Source organism: Micropterus salmoides, unplaced genomic scaffold (assembly GCF_014851395.1).
Source record: "Micropterus salmoides isolate LMB-PRFRI ecotype aquatic unplaced genomic scaffold, ASM1485139v1 Ms_hic_scaffold_2, whole genome shotgun sequence".
NCBI lineage: Eukaryota > Metazoa > Chordata > Actinopteri > Centrarchiformes > Centrarchidae > Micropterus > Micropterus salmoides.
Window position 1 is genome coordinate 52,436,804 of NW_024041150.1, and position 26,574 is coordinate 52,463,377.

The 26,574-nt window shown below is 41.4% G+C and overlaps 2 protein-coding genes and 1 long non-coding RNA gene across 3 annotated transcripts in view; all 3 read left to right on the top strand.

The window, feature by feature from the left end:
- The window catches only part of LOC119912613 (butyrophilin-like protein 2), a 566,400-nt gene that overhangs the window by 337,428 nt on the left and 202,398 nt on the right, over positions 1–26,574 (top strand). The window lies entirely within an intron of this gene.
- LOC119912603 (zinc finger protein 208-like) overlaps positions 1–26,574 on the top strand; it is a 117,313-nt gene that overhangs the window by 78,855 nt on the left and 11,884 nt on the right. Inside the window, exon 5 of the mRNA XM_038731875.1 lies at positions 11,520–12,023. Within this exon, the coding sequence (XP_038587803.1) occupies positions 11,520–12,023 (504 nt within the window). The remainder of the gene's footprint in view (positions 1–11,519; positions 12,024–26,574) is intronic.
- On the top strand, positions 22,035–23,038 carry LOC119912795. The gene is made up of 2 exons (XR_005446248.1): positions 22,035–22,209; positions 22,362–23,038. It is a non-coding gene; the product is annotated as an uncharacterized LOC119912795 (long non-coding RNA).

Consider the following 26,574-nt stretch of genomic DNA (forward strand, 5'->3'; position numbering starts at 1 on the left):
GAAGGGTTCAGTACTATTCTGAGGTAACAAAACAAGGGTTCAGAGGTCAAATTCCATAGAAGAGTTCAGTCCCTACATAACCATCAATCACTGCTCTCCCCTTAGGGTCACTGACCCTCTGTCCAGCTGCTACAGTGCTATTTTAAACTATTATGCGTCAAATGCACATATATATCACTACATGAGCATCACATCAACATGTTGTTGTTATATTTCTAATTTCTTCTGTATTAACAGAGACTAAAGAGGTTTGCAGGCTACATTCACAACACACAGTTTTCTTCAGTGGCTTTGTGTTGCATCTGTTTGGGCTGCTCATTAATGCAGCTGAATAGCCAGCTGATGTCCACATGTTCAGCTCTCTGCCTCCTATTCAAGCTGATCACCTGAAGAGAGGTGAAAATGGCATCAGTCGCCTTTTCAAGCAGCTGATCCCCATTTGAATAGAGAGCCGACCTGGACAAACACACGATGGCCCGTTAAGTGAACAAACAGCTTCACTGTGATGTTAATGATGGTTTGGACTCTCTTAGCTGCCGAGAGAAGCAGCAGATGTTTGTCAACAAACACTTCATTAAAACTCTGCTGTGTGAAGCACACTCCCTCATACACATCAAATATGATCAGCTGGTTTCAGGAAACCAACTAACTAAACTTCATCTTCTGCCTGAATCAAGGAGCCATGTTTCTAAACGGCTTTAGCGACAGTAACTAAGGGGCGGGGCGAGCGCCGTGACATCGCGAGAACAGTCCGCGGGATCCCGCAGCGCTCCTGTATCTCAGCCTGAAGAGCTCCGAGACCAGAATCCAGACTCAGTCCAGGACAACACGGTCCACCAGTCACAGCGGAGACCTGCAGGACGATGGAGAACCAGAACCCGGACCGCAGGAGCCAAACAGCAGCCTCGTGCTCTGATAGCGCCGATGTTCAGGTCAGTGTCATGACTTCATCACGAGACTAAAGACACGAGGAAGAGTCTCGAGGGTCCGTGTATCATCCGTTGGGTCATCATCGTGCCATTTTACATAAAATTCCCGAGAGCTGGAACTAGAAATATGAAACTTGGGGGAATAACTGGAAATGGTGTGAAATATGAACCCAATCGGCCACATACTGAAGTCAAGCCAGCCCTCGCGCTGTTTTGCGATGCGTGTTTTTCTAGGCATTACGGTAACATCGTGTCGCAGCACATTTCAAAATAAAAGTGAGCTTCTGCTGAACATAATGCAATTGATGTGGCAAAAACGATTGAATAAATAAGTGCTTCAGACACCACAAGGCACCTTTCACACATTTCACATTGGATCTACAAAGGACAAGGTTAAAATTTCAAAGATGATTGTCGGGTTACTCTCACAACATTAGACCTTTTTCAAGAAATGAAGAAAACAACATAGTCCCAGTCTCTGTTTACTGTTACACACACACACACACACACACACACCTCTGCTCATACTAGATTTCCATTTCTACAATAAACAAGTCACAAGAACAAAGACTGTGACAGTGTCATTGGATTGGACAGATTACCAACATCATTAATTGTTCTAACTGGACAAAGTGCAGGTGGACAGCCAGAAAAGAATCATCCTGATTTTAATAGAGGTCTCAAGTTTGAGGATCAGAAGCCAGTACCTCTTTATAGGCCTACTAGTAGTCGACTGTGTCGGCCTTAAATGGTTTTTACCCCTTTCTGTCTTTCATCTTGGTCAGCTGGTTGTTCTGTTGTTCGTTCTAAGCTTCTGTAGGCACAGCCTTCAGGTTCCCTGCTCTTACTACCGTGTTACATTACAGGTCTACTGTTTTTTAATTAAAGGTTATTTCATCTGTATACCTGAATATATCAATGTTACAAACATTGAATTACATTTTGACTGAGACACATTCATAGGTTTAGAGAAAAGGTACAAGGTTGTTTATTAGTCATTTTACAGCACTAGGCTGCATAACAAAACGAAATTTGTAGTTCATTCATGATACACACACAACATATATTTAAGTGTAGGCCTATATTAAACTATGGTAATATATTAATTAAAATAAATCAATATATAGGCTACATAAATAGCCTACATACACGTATACATCCGTCTTGACTGCGTTTGAGCACCAAGCGTAATCGATGTAAAAAACACCTCTCATCTTGATGGAGTCTTGCACTGATGGCTTTTATTTGGCCCATGGGCTGCCTCTTGCCGTCCACTGCTGTATGTGAATCAAATGTGAGACCACATTTTGAACAAAAAGCGCAGGTTGGCTTTGTTGTGAATTATTTTTGAGCATTATAGCCTAAATTGTTATCATTAATTACTAGAGCAATGGTGGTCTACATTGTCATCATTTAAAGTGTTATTTTATAGTGTAAAGTTTAACTACTGAGTGTTTAACTACTGAGTGTTTAATGAGTGTGTTCAAACTCATATTTTATTCTTATACGCTGTGTGTTTATCATATATTCTTATTCTCTGTGAACGTGTGCTTTTTAATGTAATGTAATGCCTACATGAGCAGAGAAGCTGCTCAGGCCGCGCAGGCAAAACCTAGCCAACCGTAACCCGCTCATTAGAAGCAAGGCACCTGCAGTAAGTCACGTACGCCAGGGCTGAGATCATCGCGAACTGAAGCCAAGAATGAGATCATGACAAACCAAGCTTTGCGCTGCCGAAAGTTAACTTGTATGAGACAAAGCACTCTCATGGTTGGCATTGTTGAATCATGTATTTGTTCATTGAATCACGTTATACATGTATGAAATATGTTATTCCTTATTAATTCTTTTAAAAAATACGATTGTGAGTGTTTAAGTTTTAATGGTGTCAAACTATGCCTGTATAACTTTAAAAAAAAAAATACGGTGGGACTGAAGTTGAAACATATTGGTGGATTTTCTAATCCAGTAATGTAAAAAATATAAAGAGAGATAAATGGTAACAATAATTACATGTAATAATAGTTAAAAAGTGGAAATTGTAACATTAATGAAAGGGTTAATTTGGTAAAACAGTACAAGAAAAAGGCCACTAGATGGCAGTAGAGGATAAGAAATCCACCAAGGGGGAGGAGTGATCAGCGAACACTATAGGTGGAGTTAAGGTGTAACGCCCACCTGGAAGGAGGAGATAAGGAGGAGTTAAGATGTAACGCCCACCTGAAGGGAGGGACAAGGTGGAGCTTAAGGTGAATATAAGGCGATGTTCGCTGACCACCAACTCGGTTCCATCCTGAGACCTGCAGGATGTTGCTCGGGTTTATCGGTCCTTTATTGGAATAAACTCTTTTGCACCGACTCTTGACCGTCTCCAGTGAAGTTTTTGACTACGCCGTCTTTTGACTAAAGAAGAAATCTAATAGAGTAATTTTATTGAGTTTATTACGTTGGTTAGGGTAGGGACCAGGTCTTTTACTGGCCCGGCCGGTCCTTATTTCCGACCCGACAGCTTCACATCGGCTCCTGTGAAAGGGCACTAAACTAGAGTTGTTAAAAGTTGAAAGAGGAAGTTTTCTTTTTACGTCAATTTGAATCTTGGCGAATAGTGAAAATATTAGACACTTTCAATGGCTGTAATATTAAAACCAAACATCAGATTACTCTGATATTGACAGAGGGTCTCCCTGAGGTGGTCTGCTGTCACTGTGAAGTGAAATGAGTTAGTGGAAACAGAAGGTTTTCTTTTTACATGAGTTTGAATCTTGGTAGAATGTAGTAAGCTTTCTGTCAGACTAATATTTTCTTTAGATTCTTGTGGTGTCTTAAGCATTTATTTTTTCAATCGTTTCTGCCACATCAATTGCATTCTGTTCAGCAGAAGCTCACTTTTATTTTGAAATGTGCTGCGACACGATGTTACCGTAATGCCTAGTGTGGTGTATAACATATGTGCATTTGACGCATAACGTAGCTCTGTAGCAGCTGGATAGAGGATTAGTGACCTTTTAAGGGGAGAGCAGAGGTCAGTGGTTACGTGGAGGCTCAGACCCTTATCTGGTGTCCAACAAGATGTTTACACACCCCGTGTTATGTTACCTCAGAATAGTACTGAACCCTTATCTGGTGTCCAACAAGATGTCTACAATTATCCTATAGAACTTTGCCCTTATATTGATTGGTGCCTTAGATTGCAGACTCAAACCCTTATATGGTATTTAGCAGATACCTAAACAGGTCCTATATAAGCTGTGTTTGATGAACAGAGTGGTTATCGGGCTGGGTCACTCTCCAAGCTGCTGCAGAGCTTGTAATTGATGCTGAACTCCTTGATGTAATAAACTTTTATGATCAAGAACAGTGTCAAGCGGATTTCTTCTCAACACATCATCGCAGCATTATCGTTCGGACACCACACTAGAAAAAACACTCATCGCAAAACAGCGCGAGGGCTGGCTTGACTGTCGTTTTTGAAGTGGAGGCTGGCTTGACTTCAGTGGCCACATGGTGGCGCTATAATTAAGGCTTAAAAATGTAAACTTTGAAAGGCCACGCCCCTTACACCGTAAGTCCGATTGACTTGAAATTTCTCACATTTTTGACATCTCCTCCTAGACCGTAGCTTCGATTGCCACCAAATTTTCAGTGAATCATAATTGGATCAAGCCTATTAAAAGTTGTATAAAGCATGTCGATATCACAATTACTTTTCAAGATATGGACCAATGAACTTCGAAAGGGGCGAGGCTCTGGACATGAATCCACAAACCACAAATCAGCAACCGTATGGCCGATCATCACAAAACTCACAGGATATGTTCAGATAGGTGCCCCGGATATACCTGGACAATTTGATGTACATACGTCACTAGGGGGCGCTACTAGCGCAAGACAGGTGCTTAGCATTACACAAATTACACTATTAATCCCATATTCATTCTCCAATCATCACAAATCTCTCAGGATATGTCCTCATGAGTAACTGAAACATGCCTTGATAGTTTCATTCAAATTGAACACCTGGGGGTGCTATAAATGCAAACAAACTGCAGGGGATAAAACGCAAATCAGGCTACAAAATGCATTTTGTTTGTCCAATCAACACAAAACTTGCAGGATATGTCTAGATAAGGACCTCACACATACACTGCAAGTCTCATTCAAATTGACCACTAGGAGGCGCTATAAATGCACAAAAGGAAGCTATTGATCATAAAATGTTTGTCCCATCCAGTGGTGCTACCGGGGGGGACCACGGCCACCCTAATAAAATTGGTGGCTACCCCAGTGAACCCCCCCGGTGAGGAGTACATGCGTAAAATGCTTTATACTGTACATATGGGCCAGATGGTGTGTCTCCATCCTGCCTAAAAATCTGTGCAGACCAGCTGGCCCCCATTTTCACACAGATCTTTCAACAGTTCACTGGAGCTGTGTTCCATCTCTGGATAAAATGACTACAGGCCTGTCGACATGACATCTGTAGTCATGAAGTCCTTTGAAAGAATGGTGTTGGCCCACCTGAAAGACATTACAGGCCCCTTGCTGGACCCCCTGCAGTTTGCCTACAGGGCTAACAGGTCAGTGGATGATGCTGTCAACTTGGGACTGCATTACATCCTGCAACACCTCGACTCTCCAGGGACACATGCAGGGATTCTGTTCGTGGACTTCAGCTCAGTGTTCAACACCATCATCTCAGAAATCCTCAGCACCAAACAAATTTTCTCTGGATCATCATTGGCCTTAGGGTATATAAAGTTGTATAAAGCTTGTTGATAGCTCCTTTCGTTTTAAAGATATTGACCAATAAACATGTAAAGTGTGTGGCTCAGGACATAAATAGACAAGAATCCGCAAGCGTTGGTCCAATCATCACAAAACTCACAGGATATGTCCACATGAGTGCCAGAAATATGCCCTGACAGTTTCATTCAAATCGACCACTAGGTGGCGCTTTAAATGCATCGTAACTGGATGTGGAATGATACAAATCAAGCTATAGATCAGAAAATGTTTGTCCAGTTGTTACAAAACTAGTTTACTTGATGACATACGTTCATTTACAATTAATACTGTCACAACATATTCTGTTTTAAGAAAAAGTTATGAAAAATAAGTAATAATATCCCAATTTCTTTTAGTGTATTACTGGTCTCTTCTACTTAACTTGTACCATTAGTTGAATTCACAATTTTATTTTTCAAATTATATTAGAATATTATACAAGTAACAGGGCTGACACATCGGTAACAGGGTTGACAGCAGTCACCTTACTGGATATACTGCTTGTTTAAGTTACAGTCATGGGTGTAATGGAGTAATAATGGGACATTCTTAAACTTTTAATTCAAAATAACTAATTAGTATTACGATAGAGTATTTTGGAGACAGATTTGTTGAGAGCTTTTAGCATAAAAGATGGTACAACTTTATGATGATGCTACAGATTTAACTGTATATCAATTGTTTAATTCAAACATATTAAAATTATATTGCAAATAAATGTGAAAAATGAAATAGTTTGGCCTGTGGGTACATAAAAATATACTTGGTTAAAGATTTTTCACCTCAAATCCAAGCGGCGTCTTCGGTTCTAATGACTGGTGGGAAGTTCCATGTATTTTACCTCTATGGGATCATCATCAAAGTCATTGATACCAATTAGTGGTTGGTGATCCTGGCTATTGTAACCAAGTGTAAACAACAGTCTTTGGAATTTTTACAAGAGGCCAAATGTGACCAATTGTTCCATCTTCTAGGAACATATAAAAAGACAGCATTATAAATGGGGGATAAGTGGTGTCATATATCCTCCTCTGTTGAGAGATGGTTCCCTATTCTGGTGTAAATAGCCTCCTTCACTCCTCTTTTAAACCATCTGTCTTCCCCATCCAAATACAGTAATGGAATCACAATGTTGTTGCATTTTCCTCCTTGTCTTTACCTCTCGTATGAAAGATGAGGATAGCAAGAACAACAACGTGGCTTTTTTTGGAGTGTGGCATACACATTGAAGAGGACCGGAACCTCCACATTGGAGTATACAGGAAACCCACACACACAGACCAGTACTTACGTAAAACTATCACAACCTACTAGAGCACAAGCAAGGAGTTGTCAAAACTCTGCACCACCAAGTTGATAATGTACAAACAAGTGCCCTCAGAGAAGGAGTACAAAAAACTGAAGGATGAAGTTAATTGTGGATAATCTAACTGGACCCAATATGAAAACAACCACAAGATCCAGGAAGAACTCTAATACTGTGGTTGGTGAAGAAACGAGGAAAGAACTGCTTCATCGTCATTCCATACATGTCAGGAGTGTCAGAGAACCTCAAGAGGATTTTCAACAAACACCACATCCCTGTGTTTTTCCAACCCAGCCACAAACTAAGATAGAAACTGGTCCACCTGAAAGACCCCACCCCAAACACAAGAACAGCAACATAGTGGATGCTCTCCAGTGCAGTGAGGAATGCACAGATTTGTATATCGGGGAAAGCAAACAACCATTAATCAAACGTATGGCTCAACACAGGAAGGGTAACTTCTCAGTTTAAGACTCTACCTAAATCTGGGGAATAAGGGACACTCTTTTGAAGACAACAACATACATATTTTGGATAGAGAGGACTGATAGTTTGAAAGAAGAGTGAAGCAGGCTATCTACTTCAAAGTAGAGAAACCATCTCTCAAGAAAGGAGGATATCTACCAAAGTTATCCCGTACATATAATGCTGTCCTTCATCTCTTTCCCAGGAGAGTGAAAATTCCAAAGACTGTTTTTTACAATTGGCCTCAGTTGACTCCATGGACCTTACCATTTCAGTGGCAACAGGGGTGACGAAAAATGTTATTGCCAGTCACTACTAGCCTTGTGGTAAATGTCATGACAGGACATGGTGATCAATCATGAGAGAAATAACTTTTTAACATATGTTTATGTGGTAACAGGGTTGACACACTGAGCTTGTCCCACTACCAAAAAAAATCCATTATAGGAGGTGACAATTACTTGACTTTTACCATAAACTTCATAAAAAGGCAAGTGATGTCACTTCCTGGGAATTATGCAACTTTACTTAGGGACACGCCATTTTCAACATTTCCGCAAGATGCTTTGCACTAAAAAGTGATTAAAATTATAAAATATTTTATTTGTTTTATGGTTTATTAAGATTTAAAGAGCTTTTTTCCCTGAGAGACTTAAAATGGCACGTTTTCGTATAATGACCCCGTTCATTCTGTTGTTAGAGATCAGAGCCTGAAAACCCGCTCCAGGGTTTGGTTGACGTGGTTTGATTTCCGAAGTGTCTCCGTGATTCATGTTTTGAGAGTGATTTTTCTTTCAGTTTCTTCTCTTCAAGATGGCGTTTCTCTTTTCTTTGTTCTGTGAGTTTCCCGCGGCGCATGCACGCTGCAGCATGTGTTGTGTCGGGAGCGTGCAGAACAAACAATGATGGTGAAAAATTAATCGGTCACTAGATTTCCTCGTGTGTTGGTGAGGTTATCACAGTGACAAATAGTCTGCCTGCATTATCGTGCTTGTTTCAGCTCTAAATAGTATTTGTGGAGACTCTTTGTAGACATCAGCAGTCTTTCCTCTAGGAGTCCAATGAAGGTTAAAGTCAAGGGCAACTGGACTTGGTTGAAGATACTGGAAGTCGTTTCGAAACGAGGGGTTTGGGGCTCCTCCCCCAAGAAAATTTTATGTTTTCCAATGAAAAATATGTAATTTAACATCATATAGGGCCATTATTTTCAGCTAGAGCAGTTAATAAATAACCAACAGCCAAAGATCAGTCTGCTGGAGGAACTACAACCTTTAGATCTGGAGAAAGTAATTTGGTTGGTTCTGTTGCTCCACAGTGATTTTACAGTGAAGGCACAGCATGTTTTGGACGTCACCCCTAAGCCTTAACGGCAGGAAAACCCTGTTAATATGACCTCATTATATATACGACTGTTCATGTTTGCCTTTTGTGTCTTCATTTTACAGCTTCCGGCATTTATCTGTAGACATTAATATAAAAAATAGGCAGCATGAGAAACCTCCTCCCTTCTGAGGTGCATTTTATTTGCACATTAAAATCCAAAAAGAATTCTCCTCGTTAGCTTAAAAGGACTAATTTGCATCACTAATTAGCTTTACTAACCTCCGTCCTTTCTTTTCCAAAACCACTTTTTCAGACTAAAAACTGAAAAATAATTGAATCAGCAGGACGGAGCTGCAGGCTACATCAGTTTAGTCTAAGTTTGTACCTGATGTGCTCAACATTTGAAAAGTAAGCAGTAATAAAATACAGCTATCAGTTACTTTCTATAAATTGAGCTAATGTTAAGTGACATAGCGGCTCCGTAGCTGCTGTAGAAGCTGCTCAGCTGCAGTCTGAAGATGTTAGCTAACTTAGCACTAACAGGCTTCACTTTTCCAGCAGGTAGGAAACAACAGACTTTTCTTGGTCTTGAGAAGCTGACACTCTGTAACAGACACCGCACATTTATTGCCAGAATATTTTCCTCCGCTCGCGTTCATCACTTTCTGCCGCTCGGACAAGAAAACGCTCGCTACGCACCTCCTGATTCAGAGTTACGCTGCTCTTATAACACCATCTGTCACGTATGTTCTGCATAGAACGAGGAGAGGAAGCGAGCCGAGCAGTGCCGTGCTGTGCTCGCACAGTGTGCGAGTGAAAACATTTGTAGCTCATAGTTTAATGATCGTGGGAAATTTTAGGAGCGGCGGACCGCAAATAAATTTGCAAAAATAGCTGCCGTTTTAGCCGCTAGAAAAAGTTACTGCAAAGCATGGGATACTTCCTGTCGGCTCGGAGGCATTGCGAGGCTACCCAGCCGACCAATCACAGTGCTTACGGTCCGCGTCAACGTAGTTATATTTTTGAGGAGGTGCACGTCAGGTGACAGCGTAGCCTCTGTGTAGCCCCGTAGCCTACACCGGCGATTCGACACAGAAGTTACACTTTAGTGAATTGGTGGTGTCCATGATCACAGTGTTTTCAGAATATTTAATGTATGTTATACCTGGGTTAGTGCTCCTGCAGTCATCACTGTGTATACAGAACCAGTGAGGATACGAAAGCCTTGCTTCTTGGAAGAACTGAAGTGGGTTTATGTCCATTTATGAAGTAGTCCATGAAAAACACAATTATGTCCGCTGATGATCATGTATCATCATATGTGGATGTTTATTATCAAAATAAAATTAAATGTGAAAGGAATGGATAATGATGTCTCTCACACATTTAATTTCACTGTCGCATGTTATCTCTTTATCATTTAAATATTTAAAACAGCACTGGTATTTGTGCTTGTGCTATTGAGCCATAACGATTCCATATCGCACCTTTCGATAGATAGATAGATAGATATAGATAAACTTTTGTCATTTCACCTTGTATTTCCATACACAGAGAAACGAAAATTTTTTTCTCATCAGCTACTTTTGTAGTGCATTTAAAAGGACAATAAGAAATAAATAACCCAGCCGGAGACGTGAAGGCAACACAGAGGAATTCGCGTTAGTTGAATATTTTCAACTCAAGCGAGAAAGCTGCATGATGCTGATTCGCGATAGCCTATCAGTGTTGAGATTGTCCGTGACTGAGGCTTCAGAGCATTGTGTGGAGAGGGCCAGGCAGAGCGGTCGATTGAAAATCTGTAGAGCAGGTAGAAGCTCGGGTGCCTTTCATGCAGTCGTGAGCATAAAGAAGCTGTCACAGTAACTTTTCGTGAACTGACCAATCACAGCCTGGAGGGGGCAAAACATTAAAGTTTGATGCGCTAGTATGGTGATATCATTTTCCTCGATAACAATATAACAAATGTTTAATTAAGTGTTTGATTTAATTCATTTGAATCACAAACAAATCGGTGAATTTTTCTATTAAGATATTTATTTTGTTGAGAAAAAGGGACTGAAAGATTCCCTCCATCCATTGTCAACCGCTTATCCTGCGTACAGGGTTGTGGGGGGGTTGGAGCCAATCCCAGCTGACATCGGGCGCAAGGCAGGGTACACCCTGGACAGGTCACCAGTAGACTGAAAGATTACTTAATTTAAATTTATTTAATCAGAATTGTTTTGAATGTTTGTTTTACCTCAGATTTTTTAAGTGATCCACTGGCATCAAGTTACATTTATCATGAGAATTGTTGATATTGAATGATATGAAATGTTTTATTGTGATAACATCTCCGGCCATATTGCCAGCTCTAAGTACCAGCACCTATATTTAATGCTCAAAATCAAATGAAAACAGTATACAGCTATCTTATCGCCTTGTTCTTGTGAACCCATTATCCTGTTACGCTTTTGCCCCCTTGTCGTAAACATCAAACACATTTCAGGCACAGAAAAATGTCTTGCTTTAAGCCCTGTACTCATAATGTGGTACAGTAGGTTAGCATGTGATTTCAAAGATGTGCTCTAACGTCATTTATGGTTATAGATAGCTCGCTGCACCATGACATCCCACTTACTGTTTTTCTCTCTGTTGATATAGAGAAGGAGAAGAAGAGATGGAATCAAACATCATCGCTGTCAGCACTGTGACAAATCCTTCACAACATCTGGATATTTGAAGATTCATCAGAGACTTCACACTGGAGAGAAACCGCACAGCTGTGACCAGTGTGGGAAAACTTTCACTGCATCAGGTAACCTAAAAATCCACCAACGTGTTCACACTGGAGAGAAACCGTACAGCTGTGACCAGTGTGGGAAAACTTTCACTGCATCAAGTGACCTGAAAAAACACAAACGTGTTCACACTGGAGAAAAACCTCACCGGTGTGAACAGTGCGAAAAAACTTTCACTCAATCAGGTGCCCTAAAAATCCACCAACGTGTTCACACTGGAGAGAAACCGTACTGGTGTGAAAAGTGTGGGAAAACTTTCACTCAATCAGGTGCCCTAAAAATCCACCAACGTGTTCACACGGGAGAGAAACCGTACAGCTGTGAAAAGTGTGGGAAAGCTTTCACTTTATCAGGTGCCCTAAAAATCCACCAACGTGTTCACACTGGAGAGAAACCATACTGGTGTGAACAGTGTGGAAAAACCTTTTCTCAATCAGGTGACCTAAAAAAGCACAACACAACACAGCACAACAACAGAAGTACCCGTAGAAGACACAAATGCATTCACAAAGCATCAGTGTGACAGTTTTCACAGAGCCGAGCTAGCGGTTTCCTCCTGCCCTGAATACAATACTAATACTGAGGAAGTTTGATTTTGAAAGAGCTGGAAAGCGTCAGTCCAGAGGGTTTATAAATTCAATTCAGTTTTATTATTATCACAGCATATGCTATGCTAAAAGTGTGTGTGAATGTATATATTTCTATTGCATAGCCAAAATTACTAGATAGGCAGGGTGCAACGACTGTGGGATTTTTCTGTGTGGTGTAACGTTAGGCCCAGGTATCTACAGCATTTCACTCTCATACTCCCCTAAAAATAAATCCTTGCGAACCGGAAAACTGATTTACAAGTCAGTTACAACCGAACGTAATCTTCTGTTTTGTTGGACCGAGCACTGACCGCTTGAACAGCCCCGTTACTCAAACAGAAGAGCAAGATGCGTTGTCAACAGGTGAATCGGTAAGACCGAAGATCAGAGGTGTGGACTTAAGTCACGTGACTTGGACTCAAGTCAGACTCAAGTCACCTAAAACAATTTATGAAATTATAGAACGTGTTGTGTGAAACTGCGCCTCTGCCTTCTTTCTCTACATTTTTTTAAAAAACTATTGAAATGGTTTTTAAATTTGGTGAAGAGCTCATTATGTGTTGCGCATTTCATCCGTTTCTTTAACGCTATCACTCACTGCTTCCCCGGTGCCACCACGGCTGACAAATTTAAAAAAACTCCAGGACCTGATGCCGTCGCTCCCGTCCTCCATCACAAGAGTGATAGTCCATGTCGGAACAAATGACACAGCTCTTCACCAGTCTGAGCTGACAAAATCAGATTTTAACCGTCTTCTTAACTTTTTAAAGCAGTGTGGAAAGTCTGTTTTTATCTCTGGTCCCATTCCCACAGTTGGTTGCGGTGCTGGCCGCTTCAGTAGAATCCTTGGCCTCCACGACTGGCTCCAGTCCGCCTGCAGGGCTCACCGTGTGTGTTATGTGGATAATTTTAATATTTTCTGGCAAAGAATGTCTCTTTTTAAGACAGACGGACTTCACCCAAACAAACGGGGCTCAGAAATGTTAGCTGCTCACATACAGCATGTGGTGCGGTCCACACATGACTTACGTGAATGACTAATCATTCATGCAGCACACCTGGACACACCACCGCTCACTGAACAGATCTCTGCCTCACTGCCACAAACAACTGTCTCCACCTGCTGGCATGTAAAGCCGTCTGCTCCCAGCGCTGTTCCAAAGACTTCTATTCCTGTCATCATCACGCATAGACCAGTAAACCAAAATGTGCACATCCAACACAGAAATATTAGTAATCTCTTAAGGATTAGGACAACTGCACCAACTCCAGCACCCAGAACAAACTCATTTAAAATGGCTCTCTTCAATGTGAGATCAAGTAAGACTTTTATCTTAAATGATTTTATCTTGTCTGCAAATCTAGATTTTATGTTTTTAACTGAATCCTGGTTGCAAATGAATGACTATATCCAGCTAGCTGAACTGTGTCCGCCTCAATATGATTGTTTTAGTCAACCGAGGGTCAGTGGTCGTGGTGGTGGGCTAGTGAGCGTGTATAGGGAAAATTTAAAATGTCATCAAGTACGCTGTGATGAATTTAACTCTTTTGAAGTTCTCACTCTTAAAGTTGGAGGGCTGCAACCTGTCATATGTTATAATTTATCGCCCCCCCCAAAACTGCCTGGAGGATTTTTATCAGAACTTCCTGAATTTTTATCTACTCTGGTTTTAAATTATGACAGAATTGTTCTTTGTGGCGATTTTAATATTCATGTTGATGACCCAAACAATGTTAATGCAACTGACTTTTTAAATATGGCCACTTCTTTTAACTTCAAACAACATGTCAAAGGGCAAACACATAACCGTGGTCATACACTGGACTTGGTTTTTACCCTGGGTGTCAGCATTTCCTCTGGTCATATCTGACCACAGATGTATTGTTTTTAGCTGCGATTCGCCTGTTACTCATGCCGCCTCACCAAGCTCCGTGTGTTCTCGCATCTTTAATGAACAAAGTGTTTCAAAGTTTTGCGCATTCTTTCAGAGCCAAAGCCAACACCTGTCTGATTCCAACACCAACAATCTGGTCGATCACTTCAATCATATCTGCTTGTCGTCACTAAATATTACTGCTCCTCTGAAGGTTAGGCCTACGTCTAAAGCTAGTAAGCAACCCTGGATAAATGACAGCATTCGCAGCCTAAAAAGGGAATGCAGGAAAGCAGAGCGCAGGTGGAAAAAATCCAGTCTCCAAGTCCATTAACTCAGTCTGAAGGATTTATTAATTAACTACAATAAAATGGTTAAGGATGCGAGAACACACTATTTTTCTGAACTCATTACTACACATAAACACAATCCCAGGTTTCTGTTTAAGACTGTGGATCAGCTGGTAAACCAACCCCTCCTTGGCCTCAGCTGGAAGTAATCATGACTGTGAATTGTTTTTATCTTATTTTACCAATAAGGTGGTGTCAATCAGAGCCTCTATTACCCCTGCGGCCTCTTACTCAGAGGTTCCTCACCAGCAACAAGAGAGTTTTAACCAGTTTTATCCCATCGAATTGTCTGAGCTTTTAAAAACAGTATCACAAATGAGAGTGTCCTCCAGCCCACTTGATGTAATACCTACAAAGTTTTTACTGAAAGTAACAGATTCTTGTTTTCAACAGCTCCCTATCTACTGGTTGTGTCCCTGATTATTTTAAAACGGCTTGCGTGAACCCACTTTTAAAGAAACCTGGTTTAGAACGTTCCCTCCCACATAATTTTAGACCAATTTCAAAACTGCCTTTATTGCAAAGATTCTAGAAAGAATTGTGTCCAAACAGCTGCTTACTGTGCTGGAAAATAACAAATTATTTGAAAAGTTTCAGTCTGGTTTTAGGAAGTACCACAGCACTGAGACTGCCCTGCTTAAAGTCACCAATGACCTTTTAATGTCTGCTGATGAAGGCATGTGCTCAGTCCTTGTACTCCTGGACCTTAGAGCTGCTTTTGACACCATTGATCACAACATCATGTTAGACAGACGGAGGCACTGGGTGGGGATCTCTGGTACTGCCCTAGAATGGTTTTCATCCTACCTGTCAAATAGGAAGTTTTGTGTGTCTGTAAACAACTATGTCTCCTCATTCTGTCCAGTTAAATATGGTGTGCCTCAGGGGTCGGTCTTAGGACCCACTTTGTTTTCCTTGTATCTGCTTCCCCTTGGACATATTATCCATAAACATGGCATTTCTTTTCATATTTATGCTGATGACACACAAATATACTTGCCCGTCAGATCCACAGACCCTGGAATGCTGAGTTCACTTAACAACTGCCTTTGTGAAGTTAAAAAATGGATGTCAAATAATTTCCTCCAGCTGAACTCAGACAAAACAGAAATCCTGGTCATCGGGTCCCAGCAGATGGCAAATCAAATACTGCCATCTGCTGGTTCCCTAGTAAATCACATTAAGACTGTGGCAAAGAACCTTGGTGTTTGGTTTGATAGTAATTTAAATTTCGAGCAGCACACCACAAAGCTTGTTCAATCATGTTTTTATCAACTTAGAAATATAGCTAAAATTCGATCAATGTTAACTTTTAAGGACACCGAGACCATTTTACATGCCGTCATCTCATCACGCCTGGATTATTGCAACAGCCTTTTCACCTGTTTAACCCAAAAATCTATTGATCGACTCCAGACTGTCCAGAACTCAGCTGCCAGGCTTTTAACCAGAACAAAGAAATATGACCACATTACTCCTATTTTAGCTTCATTACACTGGCTCCCAGTATGTTTTAGAATTGACTTTAAAATTCTATTGATCACTTTAAAGCTCTTCATGGCCTCTCGCCTTGTTATATTTCTGACGTTTTAGTCCCATACGCACCAGCACGTACCTTGAGATCCTCGGGCAGAGGTCTGTTGTCTGTTCCAGAGTCTCGACTGAAAACTAAAGGGGACAGAGCGTTTGCTGTCAGGGCCCCGAGGCTCTGGCCGAGGAAATCAGGTCGGAGTCAGTGAACCCTTTTAAGTCCCTTCTTAAAACATACTTTATAGGAGAGCTTTTCCCGATTTTATTTGACTCTATTTTATCCCTTTTATTTTATTGTATTTTACAAATTTTATATTTATCTTAAATGTGTATTTTAGTCTTTTCAATGTTTTCATGCTTTTATCTTGGGTATTATTGTCTTTACACTTGTAAAAGCACTTTGTAACTTCTTTTTGAAAAGTGCTCTCCCTCTGGTGTATGAGCTCTGCCCTTCAGCTGAATCACTCTGTTATTCTTACTTTTAATAAATATCACAAAGTCACCCGTTAGTTGTAACGTCTTTATTTTTTAATTTCTTCAGAAGGAAATTTACCATTTCCACCACAAATCAGTAGGTGTAACCTCAGACGGCCAATCACATGTACCACGACATGTTGTTCACCATCATCCCGTCAGGTCTATGAGGGCGCTGGATTGAAAATAAATCTATAAAGTTTTATAAATTACTCTCAAAATTGGTACCACAACCTGGGGCTGCATTAAGGCTGCAGTATCAATGAGCATCGCTGCTGTCAATTTTGGAGACGTTTGTCTATGATGATCTTGGTAAAGAAAGATTTTTGGTTTAGAAACACAAACAGAACAAAAGGACGTACAGTCACAGACGTCACTACATAGATCTGAAGATCATTTTCTTTCTAACCTGCTCTGACTCCAGGACATGAACCTTCCCGTCTCCATGGTGATGACCCCGCCCACCCAAGCTGAGGAGGGATTGGATGATGGTTGCCATGTTGTCATCACCATTGTGTTTTCAAAGGAGCATGATGAAAGTGAAACGTCCTGTTTTGATCCTGCAGTCACAAGTGTTCTGAGGATCCTGTAGATCCAGCTCTGGGACAAACACAGATCCCCCCGTGGAGCATGGTGGTAAAGGATGGGCGCCGACTGAAGCAGGCAAGACTGAGGCAGGTACCTGAAAATCCTGCCCATCGTAGCCCTACACCTCGCACTGTAAAAACTCCAGCGATGCATGGGATAAAGAAAACTGGCATAATTGGGACTGGTGTGGTTAGTAATATAATAGCTGTCAAAACAAAGATGGTAAAGATATTTGCTATAAAGTTTGATCTAAGTGTAGAGTGAGTATTTAAAAATGAAGCTGAGTTGGGAAGTGACATGTAGAAAAATAGAGGCGACACAGAGTAGAGTCAGCTCCTTCTGTATCTCCGCTGAATGTAATGATGTGGCGGAGCTGTACGATCCGCAGCTTTGGCCCGCTGGGTCTTTTGTCCGACGCTATTATGAGCCTCGTCGCCTTTAGAGGAAAAGACAGAAGTCTGTCTGGTTCAGGGGATGTCCCATGAAAACGATGCTGGGATGCCTGCTGCAGTTGTGGGCGAGGATGGGATGAAGGTCAGCTGCTCCGTTGGGAGAGATGAGACATATTAAATGCGTGTTGTCTCATACAACACCCGCGGGTTGCGAGTAGGACATGCTGCTACTGATAGATCAAAACGTCTGGTTGTGGACACAATACTAGACGAGTGTGACATTCTGTGCCTGCAAGAAACCTGGATGGCGAAACAAGATCTGGATAAGTTGAACACTATACACACGAATTTCCATGGGGCTGGAGAGTCCACTACCGACCTCAGCACAAGGCTGGTTCGAGGTTCTTCTTCTTCAGAAGGAAGATACATCAGCGTTAGCTCGTCTGCTGCTTTTCAGTAACTAACATAACTTATTTGTGTGACTTTCCCCTGGAGGCTCAATGTGAGCACAGCTAAATGTACTGGATGATAACAAAACTGTTAGTGAGCTGGACTGAATAGTTGGATGGAAAACCCTGAGTTAACAGAGGCAGTCCATAAGCAGCTTCATGATACTGGTTATCCAGGACGGCCATTGTTAGTCTCACTGAGACCAGGTCAACCAGAGAGACCCAGACTCAGTTAAACCTGCTTCAGGATTCACAAGAGGAAGAAGAGAGAAGTCTTTTGGCTGAAGAAGAGGAAGCAGACAGAGTGAAAGAGTTTTTAGGATTCATTTCTGATTTGGATTCCACACACATGGAATCATTTTCATTTGCTGAATCATCATGAAGACGTTCAGAGCCTCTGCTGCTGCTGTTATTGCCTTTTACACTTCTGGAGGAATACAAATATTGGAATTTCCACTTTTACTGTCCATCAGATCGGCCGACCAATCAACAAGCAGCCTGTTTCTGCCCCGTAACAGACGTCCTCATAGGATCCAGCTGGGGCTCCTCTCTACTCCACCTGTGAAAGTGAGGGGAACATCCTGGATGATGGAGGAGCTCGGTGGATCTCTGGGTCACCGGCTGGAGGACGGAGGAAGCAGAATGACCCAGAGACAACATGCTGCCAGTGAGGACGTCCCAGCAGAGACATGGAGGGGAGGGTTACATCATCACTACACATCTGTGTGTGTGTTGAAGAACAAACATCACATGACACAGCAGTCTTTCTACAACACTTCCTCACTGACATCAGCTTGTTGTGTGGAGACATGTGTCTGTCCAGCTTCCTGTTGTGTGTTTGACTCTAGTGTTAGTGGAAGGTGCTGACTGTGATCAGAGCTACAAGCTGCATTTCAGACACATATTCGACATCGTTACAGAACACTTCTTGCTATTCGTTCTTGTAAGAATGAACTTGCAATGTTACGAGCACACAGAACGTTTCTGACAGTTAAAGACGATGTGTTCTTGATGGTGTTGGGCATCACTCCCAGCACAGAAGCCGCCTGCAGTGCTCCAAGGCTTTATCACCCAAAACAACAGAATCACGTTTATTACCAAGCAGGTTTTAACTTAGTGATTTTGCTTTTCATAAATCTAAATTATATAAAATAAAAGCAAACCAAAAACAACAACTGTAACCAAACCTGTACGCTAACCATGTAAAGTCGATTTATAATAATAAAGCAACAGCTCTCTTTCATACTACTTGAATTTTGACAGATGTCTCTTGATTTAAGTTCAAATGTTGTAAGATTACTCAGAACGTAATGACAGAATAACAGCGGTATGAAAATGAAAACATTTTACAGTTTAGGCCTTTCCATTCTATATTTATAAATAGATAGATATAGATATATTTATATCTCGCCTGAAAATCTGAGACAGAACACAGTCCACCTATCTGTCCCACTATAACCAGTCCGCCTCTCTGTGTCCCACTATAACCAGTCCGCCTTTGTGTCCCGCTATAACCAGTCCGCCTCTCTGTGTCCCGCTATAACCAGTCCGCCTCTCTGTGTCCCGCTATAACCAGTCCGCCTCTCTGTGTCCCGCTATAACCAGTCCGCCTTTGTGTCCCACTATAACCAGTCCGCCTCTCTGTGTCCCGCTATAACCAGTCTGCCTCTCTGTGTCCCACTATAACCAGTCCGCCTCTCTGTGTCCCGCTATAACCAGTCCGCCTCTTTGTGTCCCGCTATAACCAGTCCGCCTCTCTGTGTCCCACTATAACCAGTCCGCCTTTGTGTCCCGCTATAACCAGTCCGCCTCTCTGTGTCCCGCTATAACCAGTCCGCCTCTCTGTGTCCCGCTATAACCAGTCCGCCTTTGTGTCCCACTATAACCAGTCCGCCTTTGTGTCCCACTATAACCAGTCCGCCTCTCTGTGTCCCGCTATAACCAGTCCGCCTCTCTGTGTCCCGCTATAACCAGTCCGCCTCTCTGTGTCCCGCTATAACCAGTCCGCCTCTCTGTGTCCCGCTATAACCAGTCTGCCTCTCTGTGTCCCACTATAACCAGTCCGCCTTTGTGTCCCACTATAACCAGTCCGCCTCTCTGTGTCCCGCTATAACCAGTCCGCCTCTCTGTCCCGCTATAACCAGTCCGCCTCTGTGTCCCGCTATAACCAGTCCGCCTGTGTGTCCCACAATAACCAGTCCGCCTTTGTGTCCCACTATAACCAGTCCGGCTTTGTGTCCCACAATAACCAGTCCGCCTTTGTGTCCCACTATAACCAGTCCGCCTTTGTGTCCCACTATAACCAGTCCGCCTGTGTGTCCCACTATAACCAGTCCGCCTTTGTGTCCCACTATAACCAGTCCGCCTGTGTGTCCCACTATAACCAGTCCGCCTGTGTGTCCCACTATAACCAGTCCGCCTTTGTATAATACAAATGTATAACTGATAATAACGAGCCAGGGCAAGAATCTACACCAAGCTGATGTGATGCGTCTTGCGCTGTGAGTCACGGTAACTAACTGAAAGGGTTTTGCAAAATAAAATCTAAAATCTGAGGCGCAGACTACTTTATCTGAGTGGCTGAAGTGAACATTTGTGTGGATTTGTGGTGATATTTCTGTCTGATCAGAAGTGTTTTCATTAAGTTTCGTTTATCCACCTCCTCCTCTCTCATCCAGTAGTACAGTCCCAAAGGGTGCTGTGTCTGCAGACGGTCTGAAGGGGCCAAATCAGCAGAGGAACATCGCAGGCTTATGTACAGCAGAGTATAAGCAGGTAGAATGTTTAAAAATGCTATCAATTGTCATTAAATAATAACGTTATTCTCGTAATATTATAGCCTATGTTGATAGAGATTCTGAATGAGCAGAAAGTTTTGAACTGACTCAGCAGAGATGATATAACATGATAATATTTGAATGCACACTGTATGTGCATTCAGATATTTAAGATCTGTGTGCAGCATGAAGGGACTACAAACTTATGTTTCGTTATACAGCAGCCTTGTGTTGTATAATGACAGATAAACAACCTTGTGAAAACTATAAGAGAAACATATCTAAAAGCAACACAGAATGCCTGAGCGCTTATTATATTTGGATATGTCACCTGCCACCTAAATTTGTGTTTCCCTTTATATTAATAAAGATTAGTAAATCCCTGTTTTAATGGTGAATTTCTTATCTTTTTTCTTCCATCTAGTGGCCACTTACATGAACTTAATACTTTTATTCCTCGTTTCATCTCAGTTTACTGTTCATCACATTTTTATTTTTTTTGGTAACACTTTCTATGAAGGTCATCGCTATAATGACTCATGCATATATTTATAAAGCGATATAATGCGTTCATAAAACCTTATAACAATTGTTATAATGTCTTACAAACATGCATTAGGTGCTATTGCAAAGTTCATAATGTCCTCACAACTATTTTATTACAAATCAGATCCATCTTGATGCATCTTTTTTCCTACGTGATTTCTGGATAATTACTTACAGTATGTGTGCAGGACACCAGTTCAGCTTGAACCTTGTGTTCTCATTCCTCGACAAGTTAAGTAGTAATGACGCACAACTAATTAACATTACTCATTACTAACTGAGCTACTTCATATACAATCTATGGTGTCACAAAAAACTTATTAAACTAAAGATTAGAAGTAGTCTGTAGAAAGATTAACATAAACAGGATAATAATTACAGAACATAAGCCTCTGTTTATATTATTCTTATCATCATTTCAGCTGACACAGCCATATACTCTGTAAAGTATTTCAGTTTGGTACATAATTTGATAGATGAAGTATTTGTTGACTCATAATTTCGATTTTATGATTTAATGCTTTGCAGTAATTTCTTCATTGTTTGATTTTACTCTTAATGAGCCAATTATTGAAGTGCATTTTTTCTCTTTTTGTCATGTTTTATGTTAAAAAGAGGAAAATAACTCTCACAGTCTAATTTGAAATGAATTTGAAACTGTATTGACTTTTAGTGTTTTATAATCTTAATTATTATAATTCTTAAGTTTCTTTTAAATTTCCCGTGTTTGATTAGAACTAAGGGTGGGTGGAAGGTTTGCTACAACTAACATTATGGCAACACCTGCAGACTCTTTACTACCATAAGACCCCCAAATATATCTGACCGCAGCTGGAGGATGTGCGTGGGCCGAGAAAAACGTCATCACGTTTTCAATTTCCGTCACGTCTGCGGGCTGCAGGACTTGATCTGAAGAGCTCCGACAGTCACAGAGGAGACCAGGACCAAGAGCGGGATGGAGGAGGACAACCAGGACCCGGAGCCCCGGAGCAACAACGTCCCCGGAGGACAAACAGCAGGCTCGAGCTCTGATAGCACCGATGTTCAGGTCAGTGTTCATGAACACAGCTAGCAGCTAACAAGAAGCTAACGTGGCGTTAGCTCGGCCTGGTTCCGACACGTAGCTTCATATTGACTGTAAACAAGATGTAATGTAGCAGGATTCAACAGTGGAGCCATCAGAACCCCGTATCTCTACAGAACCCACACTTAATGTGACGGTCGGACCCGGAGAGGAGGAGGAGCAGGAGGAGGAGGAGGAGGAGGAGGAGGTCTCTTGTAGCATGTAGCCTGCTGCCTGGGTGTTAGCATGCTAGCTAGCGGGACAAATCTAACGTTTTCTTCCGGTTCGGCCGTTAAGGGAAAGTTAAATTACATTGTTGTGAAAGCTGTTAGGCTTTTTAGATGAAGCCTTTATTGTGTAAGAAAATCAAGACCCCAGTTAGAGAACAAATGTTTGACCATAGAGGGTCAGAGATCGAAGCAAAGTGGAGTCCCATTGTTTTACCAGAACAGAGACCCGAGTTGACATGAAACCCTGTAACAACTGACTCTCAGCTTCTTCAGGACCTCCTTTTATAGCTCTGTTTCTGAGCATTATATAATCTCTTGGCTCTCTTTCCTGCTGCACCTGGATCTGTGGAAAGTCCCAGATATTCGAGGGTGTCTCTTATCTCACTGCCCCCCCTCCTTTGGCCTTGGCTTACTGCTTACTGCTGATCTTAATATCTCAACCTGACTTTGTGGAATAAGCTGGTGTCTTTTGTCTTTCTGTGTGCTAGAGACAGGACTTTCTTACTGTGCACTGTTCTTCTGCTGAGCCCAGGCAGTCAGATACATAGAGAAGCACTCACACCGAGCTACAGAGTTTTAACACAGCGATCTTAACTTTGCCGTCTATATGGAATATATTGGTTATAATATACAGTGAGGAAAATAAGTATTTGAACACCCTGCTATTTTGCAAGTTCTCCCACTTAGAAATCATGGAGGGGTCTGAAATTGTCATCGTAGGTGCATGTCCACTGTGAGAGACATAATCTAAAAAAAATCCAGAAATCACAATGTATGATTTTTTAACTATTTGTATGATACAGCTGCAAATAAGTATTTGAACACCTGTCTATCAGCTAGAATTCTGACTCTCAAAATGTCCACCTCCACTCCATTTATTATCCTAAATTAGATGCACCTGTTTGAGGTCGTTAGCTGCATAAAGACACCTGTCCACCCCATACAATCAGTAAGAATCCAACTACTAACATGGCCAAGACCAAAGAGCTGTCCAAAGACACTAGAGACAAAATTGTACACCTCCACAAGGCTGGAAAGGGCTACGGGGAAATTGCCAAGCAGCTTGGTGAAAAAAGGTCCACTGTTGGAGCAATCATTAGAAAATGGAAGAAGCTAAACATGACTGTCAGTCTCCCTCGGACCGGGGCTCCATGCAAGATCTCACCTCGTGGGGTCTCAATGATCCTAAGAAAGGTGAGAAATCAGCCCAGAACTACACGGGAGGAGCTGGTCAATGACCTGAAAAGTGCTGGGACCACCGTTTCCAAGGTTACTGTTGGTAATACACTAAGACGTCATGGTTTGAAATCACGCATGGCACGGAAGGTTCCCCTGCTTAACCCAGCACATGTCAAGACCCGTCTTCAGTTTGCCAATGACCATTTGGATGATCCAGAGGAGTCATGGGAGAAAGTCATGTGGTCAGATGAGACCAAAATAGAACTTTTTGGTCATAATTCCACTAACCGTGTTTGGAGGAAGAAGAATGATGAGTACCATCCCAAGAACACCATCCCTACTGTGAAGCATGGGGGTGGTAGCATCATGCTGTGGGGGTGTTTTTCTGCACATGGGACAGGGCGACTGCACTGTATTAAGGAGAGGATGACCGGGGCCATGTATTGCCAGATTTTGGAGAACAACCTCCTTCCCTCAGTTAGAGCATTGAAGATGGGTCGAGGCCGGGTCTTCCAACATGACAATGACCCGAAGCACACAGCCAGGATAACCAAGGAGTGGCTCTGTAAGAAGCATATCAAGGTTCTGGCGTGGCCTAGCCAGTCTCCAGACCTAAACCCAATAGAGAATCTTTGGAGGGAGCTCAAACTCCGTGTTTCTCAGCGACAGCCCAGAAACCTGACTGATCTAGAGAAGATCTGTGTGGAGGAGTGGGCCAAAATCCCTCCTGCAGTGTGTGCAAACCTGGTGAAAAACTACAGGAAACGTTTGACCTCTGTAATTGCAAACAAAGGCTACTGTACCAAATATTAACATTGATTTTCTCAGGTGTTCAAATACTTATTTGCAGCTGTATCATGCAAATAAATAGTTAAAAAATCATACACTGTGATTTCTGGATATTTTTTTTTAGATTATGTCTCTCACAGTGGACATGCACCTACGATGACAATTTCAGACTCCTCCATGATTTCTAAGTGGGAGAACTTGCAAAATAGCAGGGTGTTCAAATACTTGTTTTCCCCACTGTACAATTTCAGTGCTTTTTTTTGGCCTGGATGCATAATTCTGGTCTCCTTTGAAAAGTCAGAAGCTAATGAATATAAATCCATTGTACATGAACATATGTATTTTACAGACTACATGGAGATGCAATGAAGAAAAAATATATTTGGTTAAAAAACACCATGTTGTAATGCAATAAACCATCATAAGGAAGATTTATAATGCAACTGAATATCTTCTAATACACCTAGAATGCAATTGTAACTGTAAATTTTATGAAAATAAACCTACAACAGTTATCATACAACATTTTCAAAATATACCAGGCGAATGTCTATATTTTGGCAATATAAAAATGGGGCAAAAATAAAAACATTAAGTCAGCGGTTTTGACGATCGCGTGCTGACGATCTGATGCTTGACGATGCAACGTGGTGACGTCCATGGAAGGGGGAGCCCATGGTTATGTACATATAAATGTCTCATTCTAAGGTAATGAAAACATAATGGTTTATTATGTACGGTCTTTACACACCACTGAAAACAGTTATGGATCTTATATTGCATTTCTGTCGATAGATCCTCAGAAATATTAAACACTGAACCTTTAAGGTTACGAAAAGATCATGGTTAGGGTTAAAATAACTACGTACAACAGTAAGTTTACTTACGTAACTCGCGTAACTTAAATATAAATAATTAATGAGTGTTTTTTAGTTTCACACGGGAGACGGACCCCGGTCTCCTGGTTCAAAGTCGGGGTTCTGGCCCTCCATCCACCACAACCAAGTCCTTACTTAGGCTTTTATGTTAAATATCATAAACCTACCTTACCCGTCAAAAACTGACACTACAGGGCTTCCCTCACTGCATTGAACTATGACGCTATAGGGATACACAGTGCGTTACAAACTGAAGCCGATGGATCTTGACCATGCGTCCTTCTGTGTTGAGTCGGGGCGTGAGATCGGATTTCCAGTCACCTGAAAAAGTGTTAGCAATATTGTGTCCTGCCACTGGGCAGCTCAAAAGCCAGACATTGTGGACAAAATATCAATCAATATCAATGTCAGTTTTATTTATATAGCACACTTAAAACAACCAAGGTGCTTTACAGGTTAAAATCACAACAATAATGCAGTGATTGGGTCAATGACGTGATGCCTACATTTTGTGTCCAACTGGATTTTTTTCACAAAAAAAAGGTTGAAAGCATAAAAGCATACCATATAAATACAGGACCTCTCCCATATATGTACTCACCTTTAACTTTAAAAAAAAAAAACATTAGCTGTTTGTAATGTTTCTGATAATTGAAATGTCAAAATGTCATGCGGTGCGACCGTCCGGCCATGACTGCTGTTTTGAAAACTTCTTTGGAATTTAAATCTTTTCAAAATTGTGTTTTGCCCTATTTGGCATGATTTCCAAAGTGTTTTGTCGTCCTCTACAAAATCGCAAAGTATCTGTATTTATATTTCCATAATAATACACAAGCAAACTTTGTCCGATGATATCATGTGGTGCGACCATTTTGGGACTTTTATATTGAAATCCATTAGACGTTGAATAATGTACCAATTTGCCAAGGACCCATTGAAACAGCAAGTAGGTTTGTAACTGTCTCTCAAAGCTGGAAAAATGTAAAATTGTAACAGCTGGTATGTAGTTGCCACGTTTGGATATCATGTGGTATGACCTCAGAAAAACAATTAATATAAAGTTATTCCTACCAATATTTGTTTTGATTATAAATTCCATCGAGTCCTTTTGTAGGAAGCTAGCTTGTTTTGTTTAGGTGGCCTTTTCTCTGCCTGTAAATTTTGACTAAATTAGAAAATATCTTGTGGTGCGACCGGTCAAAAGTGGTTTCTATGAAGGGCAATTAAGTTTTTGTCCTTTTTATTTTCAATTTGACTTTTACATATAAAGTACT